Consider the following 16,877-nt stretch of genomic DNA (forward strand, 5'->3'; position numbering starts at 1 on the left):
ACCCTAATGTGGGGGATTACAAGGAACGGACAGGGCTATCACCACCTGCCTCTTACCCCTCAACCATGGAGTAGGAAATGCATTAACCTGCTCCCATGTACCCAGGCACCACGCCTGATTACATAGAAGCTACTCACATCCCCCTAGGACTCTGACCCTATAGATCAAAAAGCATAGGGCATGGGCACACCCGAAGGCATGATGAACCACCGCCTCAACTTTGCTCTAATTCTACTCATATAGGATGTATGAATGATTAAGGATGAAGTTTTACATGTCAAGATCATAGCATACAAACTATATACTAGTTCATATATCATGATTATAACATGAGAACTATAGTCTAGTTCATAAGCATTGCTATATTGTAAGTATGAGAGGATGACTATGTAAGAGCTCTTTATATTCAAACCAAGTGTTGCTTTTCTTCCAAGGAGACAAGCTATCCAAGTGGCTCTTGCCTTGCTCACAATACTACTACTAAAACTAAAAGAGTACAAGAGATGAGTAGTGAGGTAGAGGCTCCAAATGTTGGTGTGTGTTGAACATGTGATCTAGCCCTTCTTTTATAGTGGAGTGAGGATGGTTTGGCGTGGGAAAAATAGGAAACATCCATGAACCGCCAGAGCGAGGTGGGGCTAGGTGGTGCTAGGGGCAGGGCAGGCACACCCTAGGCTAGCCCATTCACCACCGCCTTACTCTGGTGGGTTCTTGGCTAGGCCTAGACTCCCCTACACTGGTGTTCTACCCTGGTAAGTTGCGTAGGTGGGCTTCTTTATGTATTCCCTTTGCGTATTTCTGCATTACACTTTCTGGATGGCGCCTTTTGCTTAGTTTTATTTATTTTCCACTTGTATTCGAATGTGTGACCTACAAAACATGTTTTCTCCAATACAAGTGGAACTAGGTCAATAGTACATGCATATGTGTCAAAAGTGTGTTTATTTCTGCTATTTTGGATAATAATTGGTGGTCGAAAGTTGTTGTTAGTGACCGCCAACAAATCCCCCAAGCTTAACCTTTGCTCATCCCGAGCAAATAGCTAAGTACATGGTTGTTGATCAGGAGTTGCTACTATGCTGATACAATTAACAAGTGCCATACCTATAATAAAGCATTCTTCTGCAATTCAAATAAGTTGGCATTTATCCACCCTTTACCTTGATCCATGTGGGGCATATAGCTTTTCCAAGCTCTTGGGCGGTTGCAAGATAGAATGGTTATAATAGAATCACCAATCCTTCATTCGTTGATTAACCATCTATCCGGAGATTTTATGAGTTTTGTAAAATAAAAGTAAGTTCCTCAAATGATTCTCTTGATCACTCAAAGTGTTTGATGTGATAGAACCGCCCAATTTATATAAGATCAAGTACGGTTGTCCCCACTAATACGTTGACACATGCATACTTTCACTTATATAAACCCGGTAGTCCGCCGAGTGCCACAAAGGACCTTGGTAAATCAATATCATAACCAAGATCACATGATTAAGCAAATACACATCACATACACAGAGTTACAATAGAAATAATATTACAAATGGGTTCATAAATAATAGTATAAGTTTGGGTTTCAAAACCAGTTCAAGGAAAACAACACAGCTTTCCAATGATTACATTAATATAAGTTCCAAATACATTGCTAGCATACGTGACATGCTTTGACAAAAGCATATAGATGAGAAATAAATATAGAGTCACCGAGCCCATAGGCGGTTAGCTACCATCTTCAGCAGGCTAAAAACTTCACCTGCAATATGGTGGGATAAACCCTGAGTACTCAAATGTACTCAGCTAGACTTACCCATCATAAACCAAAAATAAAATGATGCAAAGGATTTTGCAAGGCTTTATAAGTGGAGCTAGCTTGACAACATTTTGCAGAAAAAGCCACTAATTCAGCTATACATTTTATAATTCAGTCATCAAGTTAATTATAGCTATTCATCTCTAGATTAGCAACTAACCTGTGCCAAACATGTGGTATAGCATTTAGTAGCATAACAATAGTAACCATAGCTGGTGTAAGATTTTCATATTCATCAGAACCATCATATTCCATAATCCAGTTACTACGATATTGGTAATAGCCAAGTTTCTCACTGTCCGGGAGAGACAGTGATTTGAATCGATTTCAACCAGCTAGGAATTTATTCCTAGCACGAACCTAGGTCTACCAGCTATGGTAGCCTTAGGTCACCTTTGGTACAACTCAGGTCCCCATTTCATGGGTTTGCTTAGTGGCGCACAATCAGGGACAACTAGTTGCTAGGATGCTCAGGCTCGGCCTACCCTTGGGCTCACGTCTAGCTCTCCGCACATCCTTACTACCATCCAGAGTGCACACTATAACAGAACAGGGTCTGGTCTGAGTTGAACTACTCGGCTTCGTAGTCGGAATGAGTTATCTAGCCAGCTAAGTGAGAGGCATGAGTTCAATCTTGTTAGAAGCGCCCAACAATGGTACAGTCCTTAATCGGCACAGACAATTTCACATGAGTCAACCTACACATAGACTCTGCCCGGCCTCCATTTACATTATCCCATGGTTCTTTTCCATGATAGTAAATATAGCCAACTGTGCTTCGGTATCCACCTATATCTCGCAGGTGATAGGAAATTACCCGACTTCTACCGGTCTAAGCATGGCTAAGCATGTATTCGATCCTAGACCTACACAGGGTTAAATGTGTATATATCTGGACAAGGTAGTTCTTTGTATCAAGTGGTTTCAATTCAACTCTTATCACCATCAAACATAAAAGGACTCAAGTAAAGTTTTGTAAAACATAGGAGACTTAGAATGCTCTGGAGCTTGCCTAGGATTCAACTAGGTCAGTGTTTCTTAGATGACTCTCGCTTAGCGAGCATCTCCCATCTCGATACTTGCTTAGTCCTTCCGTCTTCTGGATGGATTCACCAAACTCCATCTTTGGGTTCGGCTCCAACATCACGTCCTTCACGTGGTGCATCTAGCGTGCCTAGATGAAAAATGCAGATATATGAATGCATGGAAAACAACTCATGGTGCACTGCAATAGGCATACAAAGGCAAGGAAAAGGTACTACTAGGATCCAACCCTATCGTGATGCCTATATTGCGTTGTAATATGGCTATTTTGATTGCCATACGAATCAATTGCATCTATGTATGGTCATTGACAAGTGGTTGTATTTTGAACGGTGCAATAGGTTCTTGCATCCTTTGGTTGTAGTGTTGCAATATGTTAGTTTTGCAATGCACATAAAAAGACTAACGCAACCGCGATATAGTTGCAAGCACTGATATTGCGACCAGCAGAATGGTTGCGTGAGTTACTGTTGCGACGAAACACATGGCTGCAATATGGCAGTATTGCCGGGAAGGAACTTGTTGCAAAATAGGTTTATTGCCACTCCATAGTAATGTGAGAATAACACGATATTGCCATGTAGTGTCCTCCATAGCATCAAAGAAATCTTACAACGTAACAAATTTGGTGGCTAGAGTCACAATTGCCACATTCATTTGCTGGTGGCAATAAAAGGTAATGCGACGAATCATTGTTGGGGGTAATAGATGAAAAATGCAATGAATCATTGTTAGTGGTAATAGATGAAAAATGCAACGAATCATTGTTGGTGGTAATAGATGGCAAATGCAACGAATCATTGTTGGTGGTAAACATGTCCTATAGCAAAATATAAAGTTTGTGGCAATAATATATATTACAACAACAAATGGTGGTTGCGAGTAGTTTGTTGCAACGAGGGCATTTTGGCCCACACATTTTTTAATTTCTTTTTGTAGATAGAAATTTAATTGTTGGTACAAAATAATTATGCCATGAGCATAGATTTCGTCATCACATATAGGAACTCAAACCTTTATTAACTTCAAACATATGTCTCAACTAAAGTAATAATACAATGATCATAGTACTGCTAAAATAAACATGACCACAACACGATAAAAACGTCATCTCTGACTACAAGTTTGCAACTATGTTTGGCATAATAAAATAGAACTAAATATGAGTTCTCTTATTGATCTCTTCATGCTCCATCGCCCACATCGGCAGCGACAATCACCAATAAACCTTTCTCTAATTCTTCATTCTTCTAGCTGTCTATCATCAGCATATAGGCATAAAGCTCTCTAAATATTTTGGTTGTTCGCGCTTTCCTGCATTTCATGAACACACATAATTTAATATAGGAACCTTGGTGATTAAGTGCATGGAATAACTAAGCACGTGCGAATTTAATGGTCATAGTAACATAGCAATGATATAAAGTAAATTAAGCAACACCCTGCAAAAATATCATATACCATTTGAGATGATAAGATCGCCACCAGTTTGATGAACTTTACTGACCCCACCATTTCAAAGACAAATCACATTGTTATTCATACCTGCCGTTTCTTTAAGATTATGAGTCCTCAATAGTTTTTGGGTAGAAACATAATTCAATGACCCATTGACCCATAAGGATGTCAATTTAGCATTGACATGGAACTGTTCACCATGATTCAAATTCAGTGAGATAACGGTAAATAAAAATCGGAATATATAGATAGCAACAGTGGTACAACTACAGGCAACAGTGGTGCTAGGAGTGAACACATGAATCTAGCCAAACAGCATTGCTGTATAAAAGACCAAAATTGAATGAGGTAGCTAAACATACACATGAAACACTATGCAAATGAATGCTAAACATATACAGGTTTGCATGAGACAGCTAGACACACACATAAGATATGCACTCTCCTGCTTCACTACTAAAGGCACTGAACATAGGAAAAGAAGTTCATACACACTGTGTCCTCACGCCTACTTGGCTACTAGAGGCACTGAACATAGGAAAAGAAGTGAAATAATTAGCTACCTTTCAAAAAAAAAAAAAAAAGAATCTATAGTATTACATGTACTATGACTAAGACAGAGGAACCTTTGTATGTAGATGCATCACAGAACCGAGTAACAATCATATCTTTTCTGCTCACAGAAGTGGAACAACCATCTTTTGCCAACAAGTATGATTGCTGAAAAATGTGGTCTATTCGACCACTCATTGTACTCCTAAACTATATACTTATATACTTCTAGCTTGGTTATGTATAAATATGAAACTAGTAGCATATAAATAGACGGACAGAGCAAAATATACTTCTAGCTTGGTTAAGTATGAATCTGAAACTAGTAGCATATATATAAACCGACGGACAGAGCAAAATATAGACAACACTAATCTCACAAGTTCAGAATATTCAGTCAACCATCCCATCAGCACAAGCTTCTTCATGTGCATCTGCCTCATCCTCTTCATGTGCATCTGCCTCATCCGCCGTCGTTGCTGGAAACTAGTACTCGCTAGCACTAGCACTACTCGATGCTACATCTAATCACGGCTGAGACAAACCAAGACTGCAAGAGGGGAAAAAACATGGAGAATTTGAGAGCATTCATATCGGAGAACAATGGAGAAAAGAAGGGAACTCACTTCACCTGAGATGGACAGCGAGTAGCCATGGATGTGCCTTTGGGCAACATCGATCCCCTGACCTCCAGCACGCGAATCCGCCGTGTCACCACCTCCGCGCCTGCCTCTGTCACGGCTGGATTCGCTCACGAACCCCACGAAGATAATGTAAATGAAGAGCCATACGAGGGAAGTGCTTCATCGTGAAAGAGAAGGAGGAGCATCACACCAGATCAAGGACCCTACCCGCCGAATCCAAGCTCTTTCCATGGATCCTGGCCACCCGCCTGCGTGCATGGATCCCACCCGGCCGCCCGCACGCCCGTGGATACCGGCTGCCCGTGCAACCGTGGATCCTAGGCACACCTGCGCCGTTAGAGGTCAGAGGAGGTGGACCGCTATTGTAGTCGCTCAAGGAGAGAACGTCGAGGAGAGGGGAACCAAGGGAGGCGCCGAGTCGGGAGTTCGGCAGTTGAGGAGAAAGTTTGAGGCGGTGGATCTGGGAAAGTGGGGAGGTGGGGCGGCGATGTAGGAGGGTGGAGATTGGACAGAGAGGGAGAGCGCGCGCGCACGCTAAGATTTTTTTTTTTTAAGAGAGAATTCCTTATCTGACACCGGAAAAATGAGTCGTTCCTTTCTTGGCTCTGAAATTTTCTTCGTTCCCTATTTAATACTCTGTCGTCAAATCCGTTAGCTAACGGTGTTAACTGGCCGTTAAAAAGACGTTTTTGCCCCTAGAAAAAAAACGGCGAAGCAAATTTGAGAGGAAAAAAACCTGCGCCCGCCTCTGATGCATGCGCCCAGCTAAAAAAAAGGCGCAGGTTTTTTTTTCCTCTCAAATTTGCTTCGCCGTTTTTTTAGGGGCAAAAACGTCTTTTTAACGGCCAGTTAACACCGTTAGCTAACGGATTTGACGGCAGTGTCAAATTAGGAACGAAAGTTGAAGTGATTGTCAAATAGGGAACGAAGAAAATTTCAGGGCCAAGAAAGAAACGACTCATTTTCCCAGTGTCAAATAAGGAATTCTCTCGATTTTTTATTGGCGCTGAGGGAAGGAACGCAGGATTTTTTTTAATCTACCTAATTTTGAAATTATTTGGTGTTGTGAAGCTTTATGCTTAATTTTAAATTTATTTGAATTTTAAATAGTTCTGAAACCTGGTCTTTGAAACTAAATTGTTGGGGGCATTTTTATTTCTCATTTTTGTTGTTCTCGTACACAAAATTATTTCAGACCCAACGTGTGTGGTAAACAAGATCTTTATTTCACAATAGAACTTATATATGAAAACATAGATACATTTTAAGATCACTTTCAAATTTGGTAAGAAAAAACCAGACGTTTGTATACTTTATTTACCCTCTTAGTACGTAAGATTTTTTCACATTAAGCAATACATATTTGCACAGGGCAATGGGCACTTGGACAATATGCCATATCAACTTATGATTAGTCCTTATTCTTAAGAGTAAATTGCACTCACCATACAACAACTATCTAAGTAGGTGCATATTAGTCCAACATCTTATAATTTGTCCAATTTAATGCGGTAATTATCTAAGTGGGTGCATATTGGTCTAACATCTTGTAGTCTGTTTAATTTCATGCGAGAACTTGGCTCGTTGATGTATATACGGTCCAAGCACATGTGTTCGATGCCATTGGGAGCTACATCATAGCGTGCTTAGCTCATCGAACGTTTAGCTCAAATCGCCGACATAATGACTCATTTACAGGCAACCTTTTTACTTGTTGGATTTAATTTAGGCTTGATCTATTTTTAATTCAATAAAATCAAATAAATCTTAGCCCATGTTAGATGTTATAGTCCAATATAGTTTAGTTTAATATGGATTTTGCCTAGACATTAACTCAACTTAAATAGGTGAAATATGTGTGGTCCTATTGAAAAGTTAAAGGATGTGCCACACGCATGCGTGTGATGCCACCGAGCCAAGATGTGAGTGTGCATGAGCGGGCCATGCCATGACATCTCTGCTCACTGTGTCGGGCGATCAAGTTTTTGTAAAGCGCACGGTTGCCTAGTGGTTTCTTGCATATTGATGTTAGTACAATTCAGGGTCTAACTATTTTTGTGAGATGTAGACATATTACAAGTGTACGTTGGTGCATTACAACACAAGGAGACCACCCAATTGAAAATCGTTGTGGCGTATTGACCATCGAAGGCTTACCTTAAATTTCTATTTTGAATTTGAGTATGGAAAAACCCCTGAACAGAGTTGCAGCTCTTCCTCCATGCAATGGACAACCCGCATATCTGCTTTTGTTTTTAGGGGTGAAAACAGTATTATAGTATAGAAAGAAAAATGGTTGGTTTGGTATTTTTCATATTTATGAAATCAGTGGAAGCTCTTATTGACCAAATTCAGAAATGGTATAATAATATAGTAAATGATTCAAGCTGAGTGACGATGAGATGAGCGTGCTAGGGTGTAGCTTCCAATGGCAGTGATATAGAAAGTTCAATTAAATTCTAAAGAATGCAAATTGTTACAAAAAGTTACAATTAAATCAGTAACATAGACAAAAATATAGAATCGAGGCTACATTGAAGTTTCATTCAAAAAATATAAAGTTAACTACTAGTCACTTTAAAACTTGCTAGTGAGTAGAGACGTTTTGACACAATTTTTGTTTTAACATTTGATATATTTTGTCTAGATACATGGTTAACCAAACTGTCTAGATATTTATTTGGATGAACGTACTACAATGAATTAATGTATTGATATATGAATTTTTTAGAACTTAATTACACTTTTAAAGTACATGTAATTCAAATACAAAGTGATCCAATAAATAGACACAAATAAATTTAAATCTTTAAAAGTAAAGTTGTCAATGTGAAATAATTAATTATATTTTTTTGCACCAAAATACCTTTTCTAAGAATTTAAATTTCCCTACGACTTTTCTAAAAATAAAATTTTATTTGAAAATTCCATTGTTTTTACTTGCATTGTTTTACATAGATAACATTTTATCTATGTTGAGGACCAAGATATGGTTAATATGGAGAATGAGTTAAGTGAGAACCTCAGATGTCTATTCGTTTACATAAGCAAGCTGCCTTTGTACGAATGTCATCTTCAGTGTTATCAGTTCAGAGAAGGTTTTTCAGTGTTTCAGTGACATGAGAACTGTTGCTCGAATTTTCTAGTCATGTGTAGTTCAGAGCAACAGCAGACAACTATTGTCAGATCAACAACAGTTTTGTTCTGCTCAACTAAAGTAGGTAGTATTTTGTTGTGATCTTGTCTTCTTTTGTGACTGTGTTTGTGCTTCGATTATCATCTGTTCAATGTACTTCAGACCAATAACAACAGCGGCTCGTGTCCATCTCCTCTGCCTCAGGTAAGCAGCAGAACAGCAGAGTGGGTGGCGAGCAACAGTATAACCACAACAGCTCAATTCTTCATATCAGCACTTAGCTCAGTTCGTTTTCAGGTTTACAGTGTCCATTTCAGATTTGTAGTGAAAATGAATTAAATCTTGTGAGATGTCACTTTTTTGCTTCAGTAAAGCAATCACCACATGCCAATAAATTCATCGCTAGTTTGTAGCTCTGATTAATCTCTGCAGTTCTCTAGGAGTATGCATGTCTTCGGTTTATTTTACTGAACTTAAAGTGTGTGATAGCTTCTTTTCAAAAAAAAAGTGTGTGATAGCTATTGGTTCGGTCAATAGCAGTAGCTCATAAAGATCCTGGCCATAACTTTGGTGCCGAAAGAGTAATAATTCAATCGGTTCTGGCAGTCCTGCTTTCCTTGTTTTTATTTTTTCAGTGCTTGACGTCCTCTCTCTAGTAAGGCTTTAGCAGGCCGTCAACTGCAGTCTGTCATGTGGGGCCAGACGTACAGCAGGTGACGGCGCACCAGGGACGTGCGGCGTGCTGCTGTGCGCGTTGATCGCGCGAGGTTGGGCCAGGTTGAGCCAGCCACCGGTGGTTAGGAGGAAAGATAGGATTAGTTGCTATTCTTAGTCCTTAATTCTATGAGCCGATGGGCTCTAGTCAGTTCGGCCTTAGGCTATATATATTTGTACTGGAGACAATTAAAGGAATAAGAAGATATTACCCTTCCAGTCTCTCCCTCTCTCTAAACAACCAAGCCTGTGGCGGAGGGGAAATCCTCGCCGGAGAAGACGGGTCGCGGCTACAAACTATGTAGCCGAGGTCCAGCTACCCAAGGGTTCGACGCCCTTGACAACCTAGTATCACGGTCCCGGCGATCCTCGTCGTCCCGCCCCACCTCCCCACCAACCGCCGCACCCTCTCCTCCACCACCACCAGCCGTCGCGCCAACACTACCACCAGCCACCACGCCAGCCTCCCCGGCCTCGTCCTCCACAGCCTCCTATGCCGCACCCATGGGAGACAACGGCGACCTCAAGACCACCGTTGAAGCCCTAGCCAAGGCCGTCGCGGCCCTGCACGCCACCGCTGAGACCAACGCCAAGGCGCTGGATGCCAACACCAAGGCCATCGCCGCCCTCACCGCCGACCGATCATCCTCGTCGGGCAGCAAGACGTTCTCCGGCGAGCACCACCAGGATCGGCCATCGAAGTTCCGGAAGATGGACTTCCCACGGTACGACGTCAAGTCTGACCCGCTCATCTTCATCAACCGGTGCGAGTCGTACTTCCACCAGCAGCGGATCATGGAGGAGGAGAAGGTGTGGATGGCGTCCTACAACCTTGAGGAGGGCGCCTAGCTGTGGTACATCCAAGTCCAGACGGACGAGGGTACCCCGTCGTGGCGCCGCTTCAAGGAGTTGATCAATCTGCGGTACGGGCCACCCCTGCGCGCCGCCCCCCCTCTTTGAGCTTGCCGATTGCTGCCGTACCTCCACCGTCGCGGAGTACCAGGACCGCTTCCAAGCGCTCCTTCCTCACGCCGGCCCCCTCGACGAGGCACAGCGGGTGCAGCTGTTCACGGGCGGCCTTCTTCCTCCGCTCAGCCTCAACGTGCAGGTCTAGAACCCATAGTCCCTCGCGGCCGCCATGAGCCTGGCCCGCTAGATGGAACTGCGGGAGCAGTACACCGCGACAGCCGTGGCTCCGCCCAAGGCCGCACCGTGTGGCCTCCTGCCGGCGCCGCAGCCGCGTCCCGTGCTGACCTTTTTTTCTCTCGAAAACACAGGAGAGCTGCGTTTCATTATATTAAGAAGAAATAGGGGGTAAAGAACCCATAGAACAACACACACCCACACACCCTTATCTTTAACTCGTAAGATACATTTGCGCCGGTAAAGAAAGAAAAAGTGACCCTGCACCTACAACAAATCAACTAACAACTTGGGCAGGGGCAGTCAAGTGAGATAGCCCACAAGCCCCTGCCAATGTCCACCGTCGACGCTCGTCACCAACCAACTTCAAGGTTTCAGCTATGTTAGGAATTGCTCCATCAAAGACGCAGCTATTGCGATGATTCCAAATTATCCATGCTCCCAGAAATATCAGCGAGTTCAAACCTTTTTGCGTTAAACCAGAAGTTGCTGCACTTGCTTTTTCCCACCAATCATCGAATGAATTGTCAGATGGCTGTGGAGCTAGAGAGTGGAGACCGACCTGCCTCAAGATATAGTACCAAAATTGCCTTGAAAAAACACATTCGATTAGGAGATGATCAATGCTTTCGTCGGCTTGATCACAAAGTGGACACTTCTCAAGATGAGGCAGTCCTCGTCGTGCAAGACGATCTGAGGTCCAGCAGCGCTTATGTGCTACAAGCCATAGAAAGAAGCGGCATTTAGCAGGCGCCCAAGTTTTCCAAATTCTTTCCCATGGCCTGAAAAGGATTTTCCCCACAAAAAAGCTATCATATGCGGATTTGGCGAAGTATTGTCCACCATTTGATAATTTCCATGTGTGAGAGTCCTCCACCTCAGGTTGTAACTCAAAATCATAGAGGAGGTCCCAAAGCTGAAAATACTCCATGATGACCCCTACTGCGAGAGCACCCTTGATGTCCAAGATCCAAGTTCGGTTGGCTAGAGCCTGCTGCACAGTACGCAATTTTCTCTTTCTCTGCGGAATCACAGCAAAGAGTCGAGGTGCAAGATCCTTAATGCAATGCCCATGAAGCCACCTATCAGTCCAGAACAAGGTATTCTTGCCATTGCCAACATCAGAGATAATTGCCATTGAACAAAGCTTCTGAACCTGAACAGGAACCTGTATAGACAGTGCAGACCAAGGACGGTGTGGCTCCTTTTTCTGTAACCAGAGCCATCTTGCGCGTAACGCCCAGCCAAGATTTTTGAGATTGGAAATGCCCAAACCTCCTAGTTTAGTTGGAGAGTAGGCTGTCTCCCATGCCACGAGATAATGCCCCCCACGTGCTTCCTTGCGCCCTCTCCACAGATAGCTTCTTCGAATTTTGTCAATCGCTTTAGTGGCCCATTGAGGCAAATCAATGGTCATCACAAGATAAACGAGCATCGCAGTAAGAACAAACTGCACATGGATTCGCCTCCCAGCTCGTGTCAACAAGTCTGCTTTCCATCCCTGTAGTTGATCAGCTATTCGGTCAATGATGACCAGAACATGCTCTTTTGTTAATCTTCGCAATGAGAGGGGTAAACCCAGATATTTGCATGGAAAAACAGATAATGCACAAGGGAGTTGCTGTTGTACAACCTCAATCTCTTGTTCACCACATCTGATAGGAAGTACGTTACTTTTTTGTAGATTAGTCTTGAGCCCAGATGCTGTACCAAACAGGTGAAGAATGTCCATAGTGACAGCAATATTAGCGGCATTTGGATGAAGAAATAAAACCACGTCATCCGCATACATTGAGATGCGATGTTGCAAAGCACGTCTTGATAATGGTTGCAGCAAGCCTAGCTCAGCAGCTTTTGCAATCATATGTCCCAGAACATCCATGACCAAAATGAATAACATTGGACCTACCCGCAGAGCTCCAAGTCGGCTACGCCCAACATCACCGTCGAGGGCCGGCCGGTGAAGCGGCTGAACCAGGCAGAGCAGGACGAGCGCCGCTGCCTTGGCCTGTGCTTCAACTGTGACGAGAGGTACAGCCGCGGCCACAACAAGGTGTGTAAATGCCTCTTCCTCTTGGACTGTGCTATGGATGACGACGACGATGACAACGTGGCTGCGGACGAGGCCACGCTGGACACGGAGTCCTTGGTCTTCTCCCTCCATGATGTCGTGGGCGTTTTGGTCTCCGACATGATGCAGGTCTAGGTGTCATTGGGCACTGCGACCTTCACCGCCCTCATCGACAGCGGCTCCACCCACAACTTCATCACCGAGGAGGCGGCATGGCGCACTGGGCTGCCTGTCTAGCCCTGTCCGCGCCTGACAGCGATTGTGGCTAATGGCGAGAAGGTCGCCTACCCTAGCGTGATTCGACACGCCCCGGTCTCCATCGACAACACCTCCTTCATCGTTGATCTCTTTGCCATGCCACTTGTAGGGTATGACATTGTGCTAGGCACCCAATGGATGGTGACCCTAGGCCTGATCGTCTGGGACTTCGCGGAGCGCTCCATGTCCTTCCAGTACCATGGGCACGCCTTCTGCTGGTCGGGTGTGCCATCGACCACCACGCCACGCCTCCGCGCCATGACAGCGGCTAGTGAGTCGCTCCTCGACGAGCTCCTAGCCACCTTCAGGGATGTCTTTGCCAAGCCCAGGGGGCTGCCCCCGCAGCGCACCCATGACCACGCCATCATCCTCAAGCCAGACATGACCCCCGTCGCTGTCCACCCATACCGGTACCTGACGGCCCATAAGGATGAACTAGAGCGGCAATGCGCCACCATGATCGAGCAGGGCATCATCCGCCGTAGCGACTCGGCGTTCTCCTCATTGGTCCTCCTCGTTAAGAAGGCCGATGACTCGTGGCACTTCTGCATCGACTATCGCACCCTCAACGCCCTCACCATCAAGGACGCATTCCCCATCCCCATAGTCGACGAGCTCCTCGATGAGCTCCATGGCGTGCGCTTCTTCACCAAGCTAGACCTGAGGTCGGGGTACCATCAGGTGTGGATGTGGCCGGAGGACATCCACAAGATGGCGTTCTGCACCCATGACGGCCTCTACGAGTTCCTGGTGATGCCGTTCGGGCTGTGCAATGCCCCAGTGACATTCTAGGCCTTGATGAATGACGTGCTGCGCGCCTACCTATGATGGTTTGTGCTTGTCTTCTTTGATGACATTCTAATCTACAGCACTACGTGGGCGGACCACCTGCGACACCTTCGCGTCGTCCTCACCGTCCTACGCTAGCACCGCCTCTTTGTGAAGCGGTCTAAGTGCTCATTCGGCATCGACTCCGTTGCCTACCTCGGCCACATCATTTCCATGGCTGGCGTCACCATGGACCCCGCCAAGGTCCAAGCCATCCACGACTGGCCCCAGCCCTGATCTACATGGGCCGTGCGTGGCTTCCTCGGCTTGGCGGGCTACTACCGCAAGTTCGTCCACAATTACGGCACCATTGTCGCACCCCTCACGGCTCTCTTGAAGAAGGAGGGGTTCGCATGGACGACCGAGGCGGCGGTGGCCTTCAATGCCCTCAAAGGGGCAGTCACGTCGGCCCCGGTGCTGACCTTGCCGGACTTCACCAAGCCCTTTATCGTGGAGTGCGATGCGTCCACCTATGGCTTCGAGGCCGTTCTCATCCAGGAGGCTCACCCAATCGCCTTCTTCAGTAGGCTGGTGGCGCCCCGCCATCGCTCCCTCACCACTTATGAGCGGGAGCTCATAGGGCTTGTCCTCACTGTGCGGCACTAGAGGCCGTACCTATGGGGGCATCGTTTCATCATCAAGATGGACCACTACAGCCTCAAGTACCTCCTCGACCAGCGCCTCGCTACCATCCCTCAGCACCACTGGGTGGGGAAGCTACTTGGCTTTGACTTCTCCGTCGAATACAAGTCAGGGGCGACGAACATGGTGGCCGACGCCCTCTCACGCCACGACACCGACGACAACAGCATGGGCGGTCTCCAGGCGATCTTGGCCCCCCCGCTTCGACTTCATCGGCCGGCTGCGCCACGCCCAGGCCACTGACCTTGCCCTGGTCGCCATCCACGACGATGTCCATGTCGGCACACGCGCTGCACCATGGATGATGGCTGATGACATGGTCCTCTACGATGGGCGCCTACACATACCGCCGACCTCACCACTCTTGCAGGAGATCGTGGCGGCTGTCCATGATGATGGACATGAGGCCGTCCAGCGCACCCTACACCGACTCTACCGCGACTTCCACTTCCCCAACATGCGGTGTCTTGTGCAGGACTTTGTGAGGGCATGTGCCACTTGTCAGTGATACAAGTCCGAGCACCTCCACCCAGCCGGCCTCCTCATGCCACTGCTGATCCCCATCGTCGTCTGGGTGGACATCGGCCTCGACTTCGTGGAAGCCCTACCCCATGTCAACGGGAAGTTGGTGATCCTCTCCGTCATCGACCGCTTTAGCAAGTACTGCCACTTCATCGCCTTGGCCCACCCGTACACCGCCGAGTCCATGGCGTAGGCCTTCTTCACTGACATTGTGCACCTCCATGGCATGCCGTAGTCCATGGTGTCCGACCACGACCCAGTGTTTACCTCGATGTTTTGGCATGAGCTTATGCGGCTCATGGGCACCAAACTACACATGTCATTGGCCTTCCACCCCCAGTCGGATGGCTAGACGGAGGCGGCCAATCACATCATCGTCATGTACTTGCACTGCTTCACCAGTGACCATCCTCGATAGTGGCTACGTTGGATGCCATGGGCCGAGTACGTGTACAACATGGCCTACAAGTTTTCGCTCCAGGAGACATCGTTCCATGTGGTGTACGGCCGTGACCCACCCACCATCCGCTCGTATGAGCCTGGTGAGACACGGGTCGCTACGATCATGCGTGACATGGAGGAGCACGAGGCTTTCCTCACCAACATGCGCTATCGCCTAGAGCAGGCGCAGGCTATTCAGAAACGCCACTACGATAAGCAACACCGCCCGATTTCCTATGAGGTGGGCAACTGTGCGCTTCTTCGTCTCTGCCAACGCGCCCCATCGTCGCTTCCCCAGTCTACAACGGGCAAGCTAAAGGCTCGCTTCCTCAGGCCATACCACGTCGTCGAGCTCATCAACGACGCCGTCGTGCGCCTGGAGCTGCCCCCGTAGGCTCGCATTCATGACGTGTTCCATGTGGGCACTCTCAAGAAGTTCATCGGGACACCTCCATCAGCCCCGCCACCCCTGCCAGACATCTACCATGATGCCATTGTGCCAGAGCCTGCTCGGGTGGAGCAAGCTCGCTTGGCGAGAGGTGTTCGCCAGGTCCTTGTGCATTGGCGTGGTGAGCCGGTGACCTCTGCTACATGGGAAAACCTCGATGAGTTCAGTGACAAGTACCTAGATTTTTAGCTCAAGGACGAGCTGGACCTCGAGGGGGGGGGGGAGAGATGTCATGTGGGGCCAGACGTACAGCAGGCGACGGTGCACCAGGGATGTGCGGCGTGCTGCCGTGTGCGTTGATCGTGTGAGGTTGGGCCAGGTCGAGCCAGCCACCGGTGGTTAGGAGGAAAGATAGGATTAGTTGCTATTCTTAGTCCTTAATTCTAGGAGCCGATTGGCTCTAGTCAGTTCAGCCACAGGCTATATATATTTGTATAGGAGACAATTAAAGGAATAAGAAGATATTACCCTTCCAGTCTCTCCCTCTCTCTAAACAACCAAGCCTACGGCGGAGGGGAAAACCTCGCCGGAGAAGACGGGTCGCGGTTACGAACTACGTAGCCGAGGTCCAGCTACCCAAGGGTTCGATGCCCTTGACACAGTCTACAGCCCAAAATTTTGGTAAATTCTAAATCTCTCTTTTCCATCATGTAGCATAAAGCAAATACCATCAAGGGTTCCCATGTTATGCCATATCACACTATAGAATTATAAAAAAATGAAAAATAAAATGGCGTTGCATGAAACTTGAATGGGGATAAGATTGTAGTTATATAAGTTAGCTAAAGCAAAGCAGGAAATAAACCTCACCATACAGAGCAATGGTTCTATCAAAGAGAGTAAATCTAATTTCAAAATTAAAGCCGCCTACAATAAATCTAGAACAATAAACATAGTTCATTCAGAGCTCAAATGCTTGAGAGACTTATTGAAACACAAAATCTATACATACTATTCTTTAGAAGATTCTTGAAAAATTAAACAAAATAGAAACCACATCCCTTTCACTCAACCAAATTGACCACCACAGTCCACAACACACCACATGCCTCTTCACCTGTGAGAACCACACAAAATATTATAGTTTTGATATAGGGATCAGCAGGTCTCTTCTTTACCTAGCAAGCATGAGCAGCTTAGGACGAGCCGAGGGGAACTGGAGTCGGG

General features: G+C 46.1%; 1 protein-coding gene and 1 long non-coding RNA gene across 4 annotated transcripts; one reads left to right on the forward strand and one right to left on the reverse strand.

Moving 5' to 3' along the window:
* Positions 1-3,852: 3,852 nt before the first annotated feature.
* LOC136490114 (uncharacterized) lies at positions 3,853-5,964 on the reverse strand. 3 transcript variants are annotated; one of them, XR_010767523.1, is made up of 3 exons: positions 5,715-5,964; positions 5,495-5,604; positions 3,853-5,413 (listed from the first exon to the last, which is right to left on the reverse strand). It is a non-coding gene; the product is annotated as an uncharacterized lncRNA (long non-coding RNA). The 3 variants fall into 3 exon arrangements; XR_010767524.1 differs by having other exon boundaries at positions 5,490-5,604; XR_010767529.1 differs by having other exon boundaries at positions 5,698-5,964.
* Positions 5,965-15,278: 9,314 nt separating this feature from the next.
* LOC136460655 (uncharacterized) lies at positions 15,279-15,656 on the forward strand. Its single transcript, XM_066460276.1, has one exon. The coding sequence runs from the start codon at positions 15,279-15,281 to the stop codon at positions 15,654-15,656; it is 378 nt and encodes a 125-aa protein (XP_066316373.1).
* The last annotated feature ends 1,221 nt before the right edge of the window (positions 15,657-16,877 follow it).

This window comes from Miscanthus floridulus, chromosome 1, assembly GCF_019320115.1.
Source record: "Miscanthus floridulus cultivar M001 chromosome 1, ASM1932011v1, whole genome shotgun sequence".
Lineage (NCBI taxonomy): Eukaryota > Viridiplantae > Streptophyta > Magnoliopsida > Poales > Poaceae > Miscanthus > Miscanthus floridulus.